The sequence below is a fragment of the Cucumis melo genome, chromosome 5 (assembly GCF_025177605.1).
Source record: "Cucumis melo cultivar AY chromosome 5, USDA_Cmelo_AY_1.0, whole genome shotgun sequence".
Taxonomy (NCBI): Eukaryota; Viridiplantae; Streptophyta; class Magnoliopsida; order Cucurbitales; family Cucurbitaceae; genus Cucumis; species Cucumis melo.
The window spans coordinates 3191612-3205172 of record NC_066861.1 but is presented as its reverse complement, the minus strand read 5'-3'; the positions used below and the strand labels follow the sequence as shown (position 1 = coordinate 3205172).

Genomic DNA, 13561 nt, shown 5'->3' with positions numbered 1-13561 from the left:
CTGACAGCTCCAAAAGAAAACTAACATTCCAACTAACCATTCTCCTTAGAAAATAAACAAGGTAATGAAACTATTAGATTAAAAGTTGTCTGTTGGAACTTGTTACACTATTAACTGAACATGAATGTTGAACCATGAGTTAGAGATAAGATAAAAGAGACTAACCGATCCATGCCATTCAGCACGATGCAGTGTACCAAATGAGCCTGAAAGAACGAAAAATATTATGGTGAAGACCAAAACTAAATAGTTATCAAATAAGACCTAATAGATTTGAATTTAACAACCTTCACAGTATACTTAGGATCCACTCTGGCTTTGTGCTGGAAATTTGGTTTATAATATACTCATTTTGCAAGTCACATATTGTGTTTATGACATTTTGTATCTTCCCTCCTTTTCTCTTACAATATTTTAACTGAATCAATCTTGAGTGTAGTGTAATCCATCTAAAAAAAGATGAAAAGGTTAATACAAGCACAAGAGTGGCGGTTAACGTACATGGCTTGCAAGGATATAAAGGAAGATATTGAATGCAGCTTTAGCCTTGACACTTTCTCGGAGAATGCTAGAAGGCCATCTAACTTTCTTTAAGAATGAGTAGATTTCGATAGACCCTTGGCAAATATTGAACAATGACAGTATATTTCAACGACCTCACTGCATATATAAATCAATTTCCTCTTAAGCTTGGAATGAGAACTAAAACCACCACCTGCACACGAGTATTTTTCACATGCATCAGAATAATACCATCAAGTTTAATTTGAGTACAATACCAATGTACTTTCTCTCTTTCAAATGCCATGAAGTTGGCTAAAAAGTTTCATCATGTGTGCACCCTTCTAACATTAATGATTGACATAATTAACTCTTACCTGATCAATAGGATCTGTCAATTCGAAAAATGCATTGGCCAGCTCACGACAACTAATGAAAAATTCAAATTTTTCTGTGAACCCTGCATGCTTAGTAATGCACAGGAAATGAAAATTTTAACCCCTCCCAAGTAAGAAAAAAGGAAAGATAGAAAAGACATTCAAACAGCTGTTGGTGTAAAGATTTGAGATCTCCATCATGGTCATCCTCCAATAATTTCCCAAAGAGGAGAATAATTTAATATTTTAGGATGAAAAACAAAATTGATAATGACCCCGAGCTTATTTCTTTGGAATTCTTGTAGATTACTAAAGGAATTAGACAATATGGCTTTGTGTTTTAACATCAGGAGTGGATATCTTGTTGTAGCACAAACTTAACTTATGACCCGTATGCTCTGTAAATTATGCTTTTATGTTTCTGATTGAATAATTAGTTGTTTTTGTGTGTGTACTCTAACATATATATTTTAAATGGTGATTATCTTTCTTGTCCTACAAATGAATCCTTGGTTACAAATGGAATGGACAAAGTTGAAAATGAGATTGATAGAATCTAAGCCAGCAGAGGCTGAAGTTTCATACCTGGGGGAGTGAAAGAACCGAAAGAACGTCAACTGTGAAGTAAGATAAAAAGAATCTCCAAGCTCTTGAGATAAGAGAAATCGAAGTTGTCCAGGTCCATACCTCGGGCAATGCTTCAGCATGCTGACCAAGCCGTTAGAGACAAAAAAATTTCGTAAAATTCTTCACAGATTGAAAAGCAATAAAGAAGATAAACCTAGCGGAACCAGTTAACCTCTATTTTCTTTCTTCTTTTCATATTCTTCTACTTATTGAACGTTCTACCTTCAGAAATCTTCTATCCCTTCTCTTATGTACAACTAAAAGAGACAGAGAGAAATTCCTCTCTTTTGAATGCCTGAAACAAAAGAGGAAATTTTTTAATAGTTCTGATATTTGTACGACTGTAAGGCGGAAAGTAACTCAAGTTAAGTCCTTTGAATTCTAAGATAGAGCACCTGTGTGGTAAATGGAAAATTAGCGTGGAAGAATCTCTTATACAAGAAGATTTCACTTTGGGTATGGACATTTGGGTTTTAGATCTAACAGGAAGAATTGTTGATAATCAACCAAGAAACACTCGAGAAGTTTTTGCAATAAACCCAACATGGAACCAATCAAGAACAACCTCAAGATTTTCAACAATGGCACGAAAACAAACAACAAAAACTATTAAGAAAGCAAGAATCACTTCAGAGTATCCCAGAATTTCCACCAAGAATTAAAAAACCTACAAGATTACCTCAGATGATTAGAAACAGAGAAGAAGACCTTTGTATAGATTCGGATTCTTCTAAGAAAGAGAAATTAATTGTTAAATCCTCATCCCAACATTCCTCCAAGATTTCAGCCCCTAACTTTGTTTCACACTCATTCAACATTACAGAAACATGAATCAAGAAAGTTTCCAAGATTCAAAAGAAGAACCTCACTCAAACAAAAGAGAAATGCAATTTCATTAAAATTTTCAGATAAAAAAGACAGTTGTTTCTATATATAATCTCAAAATCAGCAGACTTTAATTTTTTTCCAGAACAATCCACAAGAATTGAATGCAAAAGAACCAAGATTGAATCTTATATTTGTATCTCCACTAAACCAACATTAAATTAAGGACTATATAAAACTTAAATTTCATGAAGTATTCCAAACCTCTTAATATTACCTGTCAAGATCGCCATTAATCAAAAGTTTCATAAATGGGAGCCATGGAATCTCTCGTCCATTTCTCAATGAATCCAGTGCTCCTCTTGTTATGGTTCTTCTATTCCATGTTACCTCACCTCCTTTTCCAGCCTACATCTTTTAGAAATCAACTCGATCGTGCAATTGGAACCACCAAAATTGGAATTCAATTGAGTCAGTTCATTCTTCAAAATTTGAAAGCGAAACTACGTGAATTTAGACTCAAATATTCACATATATATGTATGTGTGTACTATTTTTTCTTGCTTGTTAACGTTTTCTTTTGTTATGACTTCATGTTTCAAAACTTGAAAATTTGAAATAACGTTCAAACTAAGAAAGAAAACTCCACAACACAAGCCAACAGAAGTGATCAATCACAGTTTTGTTCAAATAGAGCTCACAATACCCTCCCATGCAAATTTGTCGATCAATGTTCAATTGGAAACACGAAAGAAAAATAAAAGCTTCCCAATATCTCAATCATGAAGGCTCTTTAGTTGACAAATAAGTCAAATGTGATGTAGGGATTTCAAGCATTGAGAGAAAAAGAGTTATTCAATGGTTTCAGAATCAAACAAGCAAAAATGAAAATATATTGTGATAACTATAGCATAATATATTCAAGAATCACCAATTTCACAACGTAATAAAACACATAGATATTATGTATCGCTTCATTAGAGAAGAGATTGAGAAAACGAAAACCTACTTGACCTATACGTGTTCGAATACTAAATGAGCTCAACGCATTATACTTAACCCAACCGGTTGAACTCTAAGGGATAGGCAGGAATGGTCTTGGTTAGGCCAAAAATGAAGAATTGCCCACACAAACTCAGATACTGAGAGAGCTCAACGCATTTTACTTGACCTAATCGGCTGGGCTCTAAAGGCTAGGCAGGTTTGGTTTTAGTTCGGCCAAAAGTGAAGAGTTCCCCACACAAGCTCTGATACTGAGGGAGCTCAACGCATTCTACTTGACCTAACCGGCTGGACTATAAGGGCTTGGCAGGTCTGGTTTTGGTTAGGCCAAAAGTGAAGAGTTCCCCACACAAGCTCTGATACTGAGGGACCTAACCGGCTGGGATATAAGGGCTAGGCAGGTCTGGTCTTGGTTAGGCCAAAAGTGAAGAGTTCCCCACACAAGCTCTGATACTGAGGGAGCTCAACGCATTCTACTTGACCTAACCGGCTGGGATATAAGGTTTAGGCAGGTCTGGTTTTGGTTAGGCCAAAAGTGAAGAGTTCCCCACACAAGCTCTGATACTGAGGGAGCCCAACGCATTCTACTTGACCTAACCGGCTGGGATATAAGGTTTAGGCAGGTCTGGTTTTGGTTAGGCCAAAAGTGAAGAGTTCCCCACACAAGCTCTGATACTGAGGGAGCTCAACGCATTCTACTTGACCTAACCGGCTGGGATATAAGGTTTAGGCAGGTCTGGTTTTAGTTCGGCCAAAAGTGAAGAGTTCCGCACACAAGCTCTGATACTGAGGGAGCTCAACGCATTCTACTTGACCTAACCGGCTGGGATATAAGGTTTAGGCAGGTCTGGTTTTGGTTAGGCCAAAAGTGAAGAGTTCCCCACACAAGCTCTGATACTGAGGGAGCTCAACGCATTCTACTTGACCTAACCGGCTAGGATATAAGGTTTAGGCAGGTCTGGTTTTGGTTAGGCCAAAAGTGAAGAGTTCCCCACACAAGCTCTGATACTGAGGGAGCTCAACGCATTCTACTTGACCTAACCGGCTGGGATATAAGGTTTAGGCAGGTCTGGTTTTAGTTCGGCCAAAAGTGAAGAGTTCCCCACACAAGCTCTGATACTGAGGGAGCTCAACGCATTCTACTTGACCTAACCGGCTGGGATATAAGGGCTAGGCAGGTCTGGTTTTGGTTAGGCCAAAAGTGAAGAGTTCCCCACACAAGCTCTGATACTGAGGGACCTCAACGCATTCTACTTGACCTAACCGGCTGGGCTATAAGGGCTTGGCAGGTCTGGTTTTGGTTAGGCCAAAAGTGAAGAGTTCCCCACACAAGCTCTGATACTGAGGGAGCTCAACGCATTCTACTTGACCTAACCGGCTGGGCTATAAGGGCTTGGCAGGTCTGGTTTTGGTTAGGCCAAAAGTGAAGAGTTCCCCACACAAGCTCTGATACTGAGGGAGCTCAACGCATTCTACTTGACCTAACCGGCTGGGATATAAGGGCTAGGCAGGTCTGGTTTTGGTTAGGCCAAAAGTGAAGAGTTCCCCACACAAGCTCTGATACTGAGGGAGCTCAACGCATTCTACTTGACCTAACCGGCTGGGCTATAAGGGCTTGGCAGGTCTGGTTTTGGTTAGGCCAAAAGTGAAGAGTTCCCCACACAAGCTCTGATACTGAGGGAGCTCAACGCATTCTACTTGACCTAACCGGCTAGGATATAAGGTTTAGGCAGGTCTGGTTTTGGTTCGGCCAAAAGTGAAGAGTTCCCCACACAAGCTCTGATACTGAGGGAGCTCAACGCATTCTACTTGACCTAACCGGCTGGGATATAAGGGCTAGGCAGGTCTGGTTTTGGTTAGGCCAAAAGTGAAGAGTTCCCCACACAAGCTCTGATACTGAGGGAGCTCAACGCATTCTACTTGACCTAACCGGCTGGGATATAAGGGTTAGGCAGGTCTGGTCTTGGTTAGGCCAAAAGTGAAGAGTTCCCCACACAAGCTCTGATACTGAGGGAGCTCAACGCATTCTACTTGACCTAACCGGCTGGGATATAAGAGCTAGGCAGGTCTGGTCTTGGTTAGGCCAAAAGTGAAGAGTTCCCCACACAAGCTCTGATACTGAGGGAGCTCAACGCATTCTACTTGACCTAACCGGCTGGGATAAGGGCTAGGCAGGTCTGGTGTTGGTTAGGCCAAAAGTGAAGAGTTCCCCACACAAGCTCTGATACTGAGGGAGCTCAACGCATTCTACTTGACCTAACCGGCTGGGATATATGGGCTAGGCAGGTCTGGTCTTGGTTAGGCCAAAAGTGAAGAGTTCCCCACACAAGCTCTGATACTGAGGGAGCTCAACGCATTCTACTTGACCTAACCGGCTGGGATATAAGGGCTAGGCAGGTCTGGTTTTGGTTAGGCCAAAAGTGAAGAGTTCCCCACACAAGCTCTGATACTGAGGGAGCTCAACGCATTCTACTTGGCCTAACCGGCTGGGATATAACGTTTAGACAGGTCTGGTTTTGGTTAGGCCAAAAGTGAAGAGTTCCCCACACAAGCTCTGATACTGAGGGAGCTCAACGCATTCTACTTGACCTAACCGGCTGGGATATAAGGTTTAGGCAGGTCTGGTTTTGGTTAGGCCAAAAGTGAAGGGTTCCCCACACAAGCTCTGATACTGAGGGAGCTCAACGCATTCTACTTGACCTAACCGGCTGGGATATAAGGGCTAGGCAGGTCTTGTTTTGGTTAGGCCAAAAGTGAAGAGTTCCCCACACAAGCTCTGATACTGAGGGAGCTCAACGCATTCTACTTGGCCTATCCGGCTGGGCTATAAGGGCCAGGCATGACTGGTTTTGGTTAGGCCAAATGTGAAGAGTTTCCCACACAAGCTCTGATACTGAGAGACCTCAATGCATTCTACTTGACTTAAATGACTGGACTCGAAGGGCTAGGCAGATCTTTTTTTGGTTAGGCTATGTTTTCAACACATATTATCGAGTATATACAGTATTCACAATATTTAGAAAATGGATAGTATGTCTTCTACTCATTTCTATGCTATTAAAGTATGGATTTTCAACATATTTAAGATATTTAAATAAGAAACACAATCACAACTCTAAGCTCCATGCTCAATGGTTAGGCATGCATGCTTTTTTAAACTAGAACGCAAAGTAGACATGGTATTTATTTTAAGAATAAAGAATTTGAAAATATTTAAAATTTGGGAATTTTTTACCAAATGAAAATTTATCAATGGACATTAGACATGCAAGGCGACAATCTGAACCCCTACTTAAAATTTTGCTCTGTCCTCAAAGCATTTTAAGCAAGATTTTAAGTATTGAAAAAAGAGAAGGAAACAGAAAACCTTCCCTTGGTTGCAAAGGTTTCCCTTGTTGAAACAGATCTCAATGTTCTCAGTGAATTCCTTAAGCGTGTTTCTCCAATATACGAAGGTTTACTTTCACCGTATTGTAGGTGAAAACTGTCTAAACTCCTGGACAAGGGACAAAGCAAGTGGAACAGATGAACCAAAAGATACTTCTACCATTTGATTTTGAAGAAAAGAATCACAGGAGATGGGGGACATCAGAAAAATTTCAAACACACACAGAAAACAGATAAAAAATAGTATAGTTGACAACCCAACAGCCATTTAACTGCAATATTTCCTAAATGATTAGCTGGTAATTATTTAATATTAGAAGAGAACTAGAACTAACCCTGGTCTATAGACAATACATAGAGAAATGACACAATGATGTGAGTGATTGTTTACTAAAGGAAAAAATAGTTCACTGATGATGAATTGAAGTAGCCTTTCCTTTGTAATTGTATGATTTGAAGAGTGATCTAATGAATGTTATAAAAAATAAATGAGGGGAGAGAAACTCAACCATGGAGAGATAATGGACAGTGAATGAAGTACCAAAAAACAAACTAGCGAATGCAATCATAGTTAAAATAAAACCATCTTCAAAAGTAGTCATAACTCAACCAAATGGCACTATATTTTCTACAAACCCAACTTCTTTTCACTTTTGAAATATTCAATTTGTGTTAGTTCCTACATACAAAAAGGTCTCAAACTCCTGAAATGGATAGAATTACAGGACTACAGGTTATAGTATTTTTGTGAATCTAAAGCAATTATGAAGCATAACCAAGTAGCAAACACAAACACTTGATGAAACTACTAACGGTCACAAAAACTTTGGAAGTTAGTAGTGCAGAGAGAGAAAGTGAGAGAAGTCAATTCTGGCAAAGTGAGAGAAGTCAGTTCTGGCCTAAAAAATCCCTTTCAACTCCTTCCCAACTTCCCAAATGCAATTTAACCCCTTGAAAATGACCATAACTGACTCAACTTACAGTAAAAAATCAAATTGAGTGAACATATGGCAAGTGGGTTCAATTCCTTTTACCGTAGAAAACTATAATACAAGTTCTTTCACTACTTAAAACCCAAATTCCACAACCACAGTTATGCAAGAAGAAGAACAACAACAAAAATGCCTCTTAAACTCCAACAAGAAGTACAACAGAACTTGAATTCCAAAAGGGAACTTAACTTACCTCACTACTTCCATGGCTGAATTGAGTGAGCTAGAAATTAGAAAACACAAAGAATGAAGCTGATTTTGAGGTGCATCCGGAAGGCAATTTAAAGCTTTAGGCAGTAGCTATGTAACAAGTTTCCAAAGCGAGCCACCATAATCGACTACAAATAGAAATCAAAATGAATGAGTAATCAAAGTAATATTCAGTATATTTGAAGAAACAAACATAATTATTCTGATAAACCCTGCATAATTATTCTGAGATTATAAAGATGATGTTTAAAATTGTATTCAATTCATTTTAAAAGGTTAACCATGAAAAGAAAGGAAGAACAGTGGAGACCATGAACTACTAAAGGCATGCAGTTTTTCAATTTTTCATAAATATTATAACAAATAATAATCTACTGTTCTCATAAATTTATATGAATTTATGAAATTCCAAATGGGTTTTCAATTTTTTAAAATAGATTTTCGAGGTTGATACAACATTTTCAAATTTTGAAAAACATCAAAATATTAATTAAGATTGGGAATAAATATAGAATCTGGGTGTTTATCTTGTTCGAAATTTAAATCGAATCTTGGTGTTAACTAAGATAGAAATTTAACTTAAATACCTCAAATATAATAGAACCTCAACGTTATTTTACATGGTTGCAGGGATAGGGGTGCACTTAGGTACGCATATTAGCACGAGGAAGATAAAAACCTTCATCAGAAGCCGAGTAACGTCTGCCATTGTGGATACACACTCCTCTGTTAAATTTTCTACACCAGATTTTACATCTTCTCTAATCTGTGAGATGATTCAAACATAAGACCATATTAGTTTTTCATATTACAGAAAAATGTCATTTGACCACCCAAATTAAGAAAAAAATATACCAAAACCCCCATAATCACACCACGTAAACTACCTTAACAACACAATCAGACAACCCAGGGATGGAATTCTCAGGAACGGTCTCTGGAGGAGGCTCTTCAACTTAGTCGGCGAGGGTTTGGAATCGGGAACCATGGAGTTGGGAATTTGGGATCTGACGGTAGAAGCATTTTCTTTGGAAGAGGACATAGGTTTCCGAGGGGTCTTCCGCCCTTGATTCCGGCGCCGTTAGCGCTAGGAATAGAAGATGGCAGTGGATCGGCGAGATGGGTATTTAGCAAGATAGGGTTTCTTGGGTGGATGCTTCATTTTAGAGAATGGAAATTGAGAGAAAGGAAGAGTGAAGATTCTGAGGAAGACGAAGGAGACAAGAGAGCGAGGAGAAGGGAAGGAGGAGAGAGGGGGGAGAGGAGGGAGATGTTGCCGTTGAGAAGAAAGATGAAGAAATTAGAAATGAGAGAGCGAAGTTCTTTTTTTGAAATTTGAAATGGAGTAATCTGACTTCTACTGTGTACAAAATAAAGCATTTATTTGTAGTATTATTCCATTTTCTACTGTACTTCTTTTTTCTTTGTATTTGGATATATAGGATTGATTTTTTATTTCTTTTTTCAAATCAAATTATCAATTCTGAATATTCTTATTCTTTTAGTTTTGGAAATAATTTTCATAAAAAATTTCACCAATAAAACATTCTTTCTAATTGGTTTGAGACAAATTCACACAAGTACATATTAATTTTATAAATACATCATTTTTCCCAAAAAAAAATATTTTAATTATTATAATAAACGTTAATTGATTTTTTATATTCGTGAATGTCTAGGTAAGTTAACGCACCTCGACTAATAAATAGTTATTGGTATTAGAAGATGTGAATCACAAATATTGTTTGCAAACTAATTACAATATGTTCGACTTATAATATAATTAAATAATTAACCTACTCATGTTCGATTTAGAGTATATTTAAACAATCAGTCTACTCATCAAGTCATAAGTTCCTCTATTCTACTCAACACATCGACTATCTTTTATCTCTTTCAACCCTTTTACCATTTGATCAAATATATAATAAAACTGTAAAGCTAGAATTAACAATCGAATTTATATGGTTTCGATATAATTTGAAACGGAATTGAAATCGCTTTATTTATAAAGGATATAAAAAAAAACTATTATATTTTAGGATTAGGTTTTTTTTATCTATTTTCTTACGTTGAATCTACCCTATCTCCCACAACTGATCACGAATCACAATCGAATCCATTTCCCATAATGTTTAACTTTAAACTCACACTCAAAGCTTCGCTCCTCCAACCATATGATGAGATTAAAAGGCTAAATATTTCTAGACAAAGCTAATTAATATTCGTTAACTAAATATAAATATCTATTTTACATATATTTATAATAATTATTGATTTATTTTCTCAAAATGTGGAATGGTGATCACCCGGGGATGATTTATTTGTATATAGAAACCATTATTTTAGAGATATGGACTCTTTTACGTTAGAAATCAAAAGCAAAAGTAATAGAAAGTGAATTGATTTTATTATTCTTTTTATATTTATGTTAAACAGTATACCATCTCTTCTTTTTCCCACTCTCATCGCCTTCAACTCCCTCCATTTCGACCTCCAAACATTAAGAAACCGCATAGCAATGCGAACAGAAAAAGTACTTCCTTCTCTGTCCTGCCTTTCGATCTTTCTCCCCCTCCAATCGATGAGGACCTCCTTGTGAGTCTTTTTCCTCTATTTAGTCCAATTTGTTGTTTTACTACCCAAGTTTATTGCTGAAATTCCTTCCGGACCGTACAGATCAGAAAGAAGCCCTGGAGTTGATCGATGGGGACTTCTTTTGCATCGAGGAGGCTGAGGGAAAGTAGAATTTTGTTTCTTTTGGAATTTTTTTTTCAAAGCAGCCATGCTCATGGTGTAAATTGTCTCCACTTTTTCGTTTTTATATAGCTCGTAGATATTCTATACTCGTGTCTGTTAGGCCTCAAATTATTCATCAATACGTGAAGAAGGGCAAGAAGGGGAAATCACCCGAGATTACAGTGGGTTGAGATTTGGGGTATGTGTTTTCAGTTATGGAGTTGGGGTCCACTGAAAGAAGGTTTAAGAAGGGTTTTGGAATAAGAAGAAAGGGGTGGATATTTTATGGTTAAATCACCAATAAGAGGAGAGGGGCGCTCTAGAACACGCCATTACTGGTTCTTCATTTCTTTGTGCACTTTACTTTCTGTTTTGATATCATGGCTTGTTTAGTTGCATTGTAATGGTTGAAGACTTTCGTTAAATTCCAATATAATTTAGTATCAGGAAGTTGTTCCTCTGTTTTTGAGCTATCTTGCTTGTTGGGACCTAACAATGTCCTATTAGAGAAGTTTCTTGTTCTGTTACTCACTTAGCTTGGGGTTTTTCTACCCTATTTTTTAATTTCATAGATCAATAAAATTGTTCCTTGACTAGAAAAAGAAAAGATATATATTGCAAATGAGTTGATGTTTTCATATTTTGTTGTTAATTGTTAGGTCGTGGATCTTTCTCATTTTGGCCGACTAAGGGGTAATTTTCTTCTTTCTGTCTACTTGTCTCTTTTCATGTTCTATTACTTTTGAGTCCACTCTTAATAGAATGCTTATAAAAGTTTTCCCACCCTTCTTTAAAGCATTCCACATATAATAATTGAGATTCATGGCTGCTTCATGGTGTATTTCTAGGCCTCCAATATTGCTGAAATACTCATGCAGGGTTTAAAAGTGGAACTCGGCGTGAAAGTTAGTTAGTTAGTTAGCATTGGGTGGATCACAAAGAGAACGCGTGGGAGTGAGTGTGGTCAATATATATAATAACATGTTGTGTGTTTTTCATAAAATAAAAGAAATTGGTAACGTATTGGACATGTTCAACACAGTGGATGATGCTAAAAAAGTAGTGTAGTTTTTCCAATGTTTCTTCACCTCCTGAAAAGCCAAAGATGAAATGTTATTCAAGTATGTACTTTGAAGTGGTTTCATTTCAATTGATAATCACTGTACTTTGCAGTTCCTCGATAGAAATACTGTGAATCCATAAACAAAACAGTCAAAAGGAAAATGCGGACAGCGATGGTTGGAAATGTTGCCCTTGGTAGTGAGCATCCGATTAAGATTCAAACCATGACGACAACTAACACAAAGATGTTGCTGGAACAGTTGAACAGGTTCTTTTATATTTGTTCTATTTTGGCTGTGTTTTCATTTCCGAATCCCTTCATCATGACATCAGTAGGTTTCCTTTTTCAAACTCTACTCCAAGATAGCATAATTTCATTAGAACAGTGCTTGATGTATGCACCTTTACTAACCTTCTCTAGAGTTCTAGTTTCTAGGTAGGCATCTGTATTTGACTGATCTTTTAGTTCTTCACAAATTTCTTTCAAGTCATAGTGGTTAGGTTGATGTCCTACACAAAGGAATTTACAATACACATTTTAGACGCCATATGAATGTGGGGCATGTTGTAAATGCTTTCCGTTGTGCAGGATGGTTTGGGTGACACTATTAGAGTTTTGCTTACATGCTTTCTGTTGTGCAGGATGGTTTGGGTGACACTATTAGAGTTTCGCTTACAGAACCACCTAAAAATTTGTATATTTGACATTTATAAAGTGTCAACGTTCACTATTCTTGACGTTTTTATCAACCGTCAAGAACTTTGACTTTCTTAACACTGGCACGCATCTACAAGCGCTTTTGCCCCAAAACAATGTGCCAAGCCAACTATTTCTTTAATTGGAAGAACAGAAGCTGCAAAGAAAAAAAAAATCAAATCATATCGAATTCCACTATGTGCATAGAGTTATTATTAGAAAGATATTAAGAGTAACCAGATACAGATCAAGAGAAGGAAATATGTCTGACAGTTCTTTCTGTTCTTCATTCATTAGACTTTATTATTTTTATTCACCTGCACACCTTTCCACTAGAAGTGTGATAACTGAAGTAATATGATAACCCTTCAGTTTGAAATATTTACCTACTACTCGCTTTATTTGAGTAATGTTTACAAAATTGAAAGGTAAAAAAAGGAAATAGATTATAAAAATGCTAAGTATCAAATATTCACATTTGAGACATGATGGGTAACCACGAGCTTTGTTTTTGTTGAAAACATTTCTTTTAACTCTAGTAAGTTTGGACATCATGTTCACCTAAACTTACAAGCTTCAGAACAACACCAGTCCTTTCAGCTACAAGTTGCCAAGGAACAATGGCACTATGATGTTCAGCAACCGTAAGTATGATTTGCACTGAAAGAAAAGATTGTTACAGTTTAAACTTAAAGTTAAAGCAGTATGTGGCTACACACGTTTAAAAAGATAATGGATGCACCTTCATGATGTAGGAATGTAAAACACTTTCATTAACTCAAATATGAAATCAAAATCTTCACAAAGAGAACCCTAAAGCCTACACCTTGGCCAATCTACAAGAATGCAAACAAGTACAAAATGTAAGCCCATTGAAATTTAGATATTAGAAATGAGAGAGAGCTAATAGTCCTGACGGTTTGATAAAACTTTGTTAGTAGTCCCTATGATTTCATAAAAAATTCATAAGTAGCCCCAATCATAGGACTAAATTCTAACTTTCTTCCAACCAAAGGAATTAAATTTGCTATGTAACCCCACGTGGAGAATACCATATTGTCTCACAGAGTCAATGCTTATACGTGCATTAAATAGTACATATATAGAAGAAAATCACTTGCGCTAAACTACTAAGATCGATG

The 13561-nt window shown here is 37.0% G+C and overlaps 1 protein-coding gene and 2 long non-coding RNA genes across 8 annotated transcripts in view; 2 read left to right on the top strand and 1 right to left on the bottom strand.

Annotated features, from left to right (window-relative positions):
* Positions 1-294: 294 nt before the first annotated feature.
* LOC127149491 (uncharacterized) overlaps positions 295-13561 on the bottom strand; it is a 38899-nt gene continuing 25632 nt past the window's right edge. The window contains exons 3-8 of one of the 6 annotated variants that reach the window (XM_051085218.1): positions 7905-8049; positions 2608-2744; positions 1728-1800; positions 1464-1586; positions 879-968; positions 295-449 (exon numbers count right to left, since the gene is read on the bottom strand). In XM_051085218.1, coding sequence (XP_050941175.1) covers positions 405-449; positions 879-968; positions 1464-1586; positions 1728-1800; positions 2608-2639 — 363 coding nt within the window. In that variant the 5' untranslated portion in view covers positions 2640-2744; positions 7905-8049 and the 3' untranslated portion in view covers positions 295-404. Of the gene's footprint in view, positions 450-482; positions 716-878; positions 969-1463; positions 1587-1677; positions 1801-2607; positions 2745-7904; positions 8050-13561 lie in introns of those variants that run through there. The other 5 variants (XR_007821137.1, XR_007821138.1, XR_007821139.1 and 2 more) reach the window with 5 other exon arrangements.
* LOC127149495 (uncharacterized) overlaps positions 3627-13561 on the top strand; it is a 33451-nt gene continuing 23516 nt past the window's right edge. The window contains exons 1-3 of the long non-coding RNA XR_007821157.1: positions 3627-4066; positions 4178-4399; positions 5619-5951. This is a non-coding gene — a long non-coding RNA (uncharacterized LOC127149495). The remainder of the gene's footprint in view (positions 4067-4177; positions 4400-5618; positions 5952-13561) is intronic.
* LOC127149493 (uncharacterized) lies at positions 10324-11501 on the top strand. The gene is made up of 2 exons (XR_007821155.1): positions 10324-10519; positions 11320-11501. It is a non-coding gene; the product is annotated as an uncharacterized LOC127149493 (long non-coding RNA).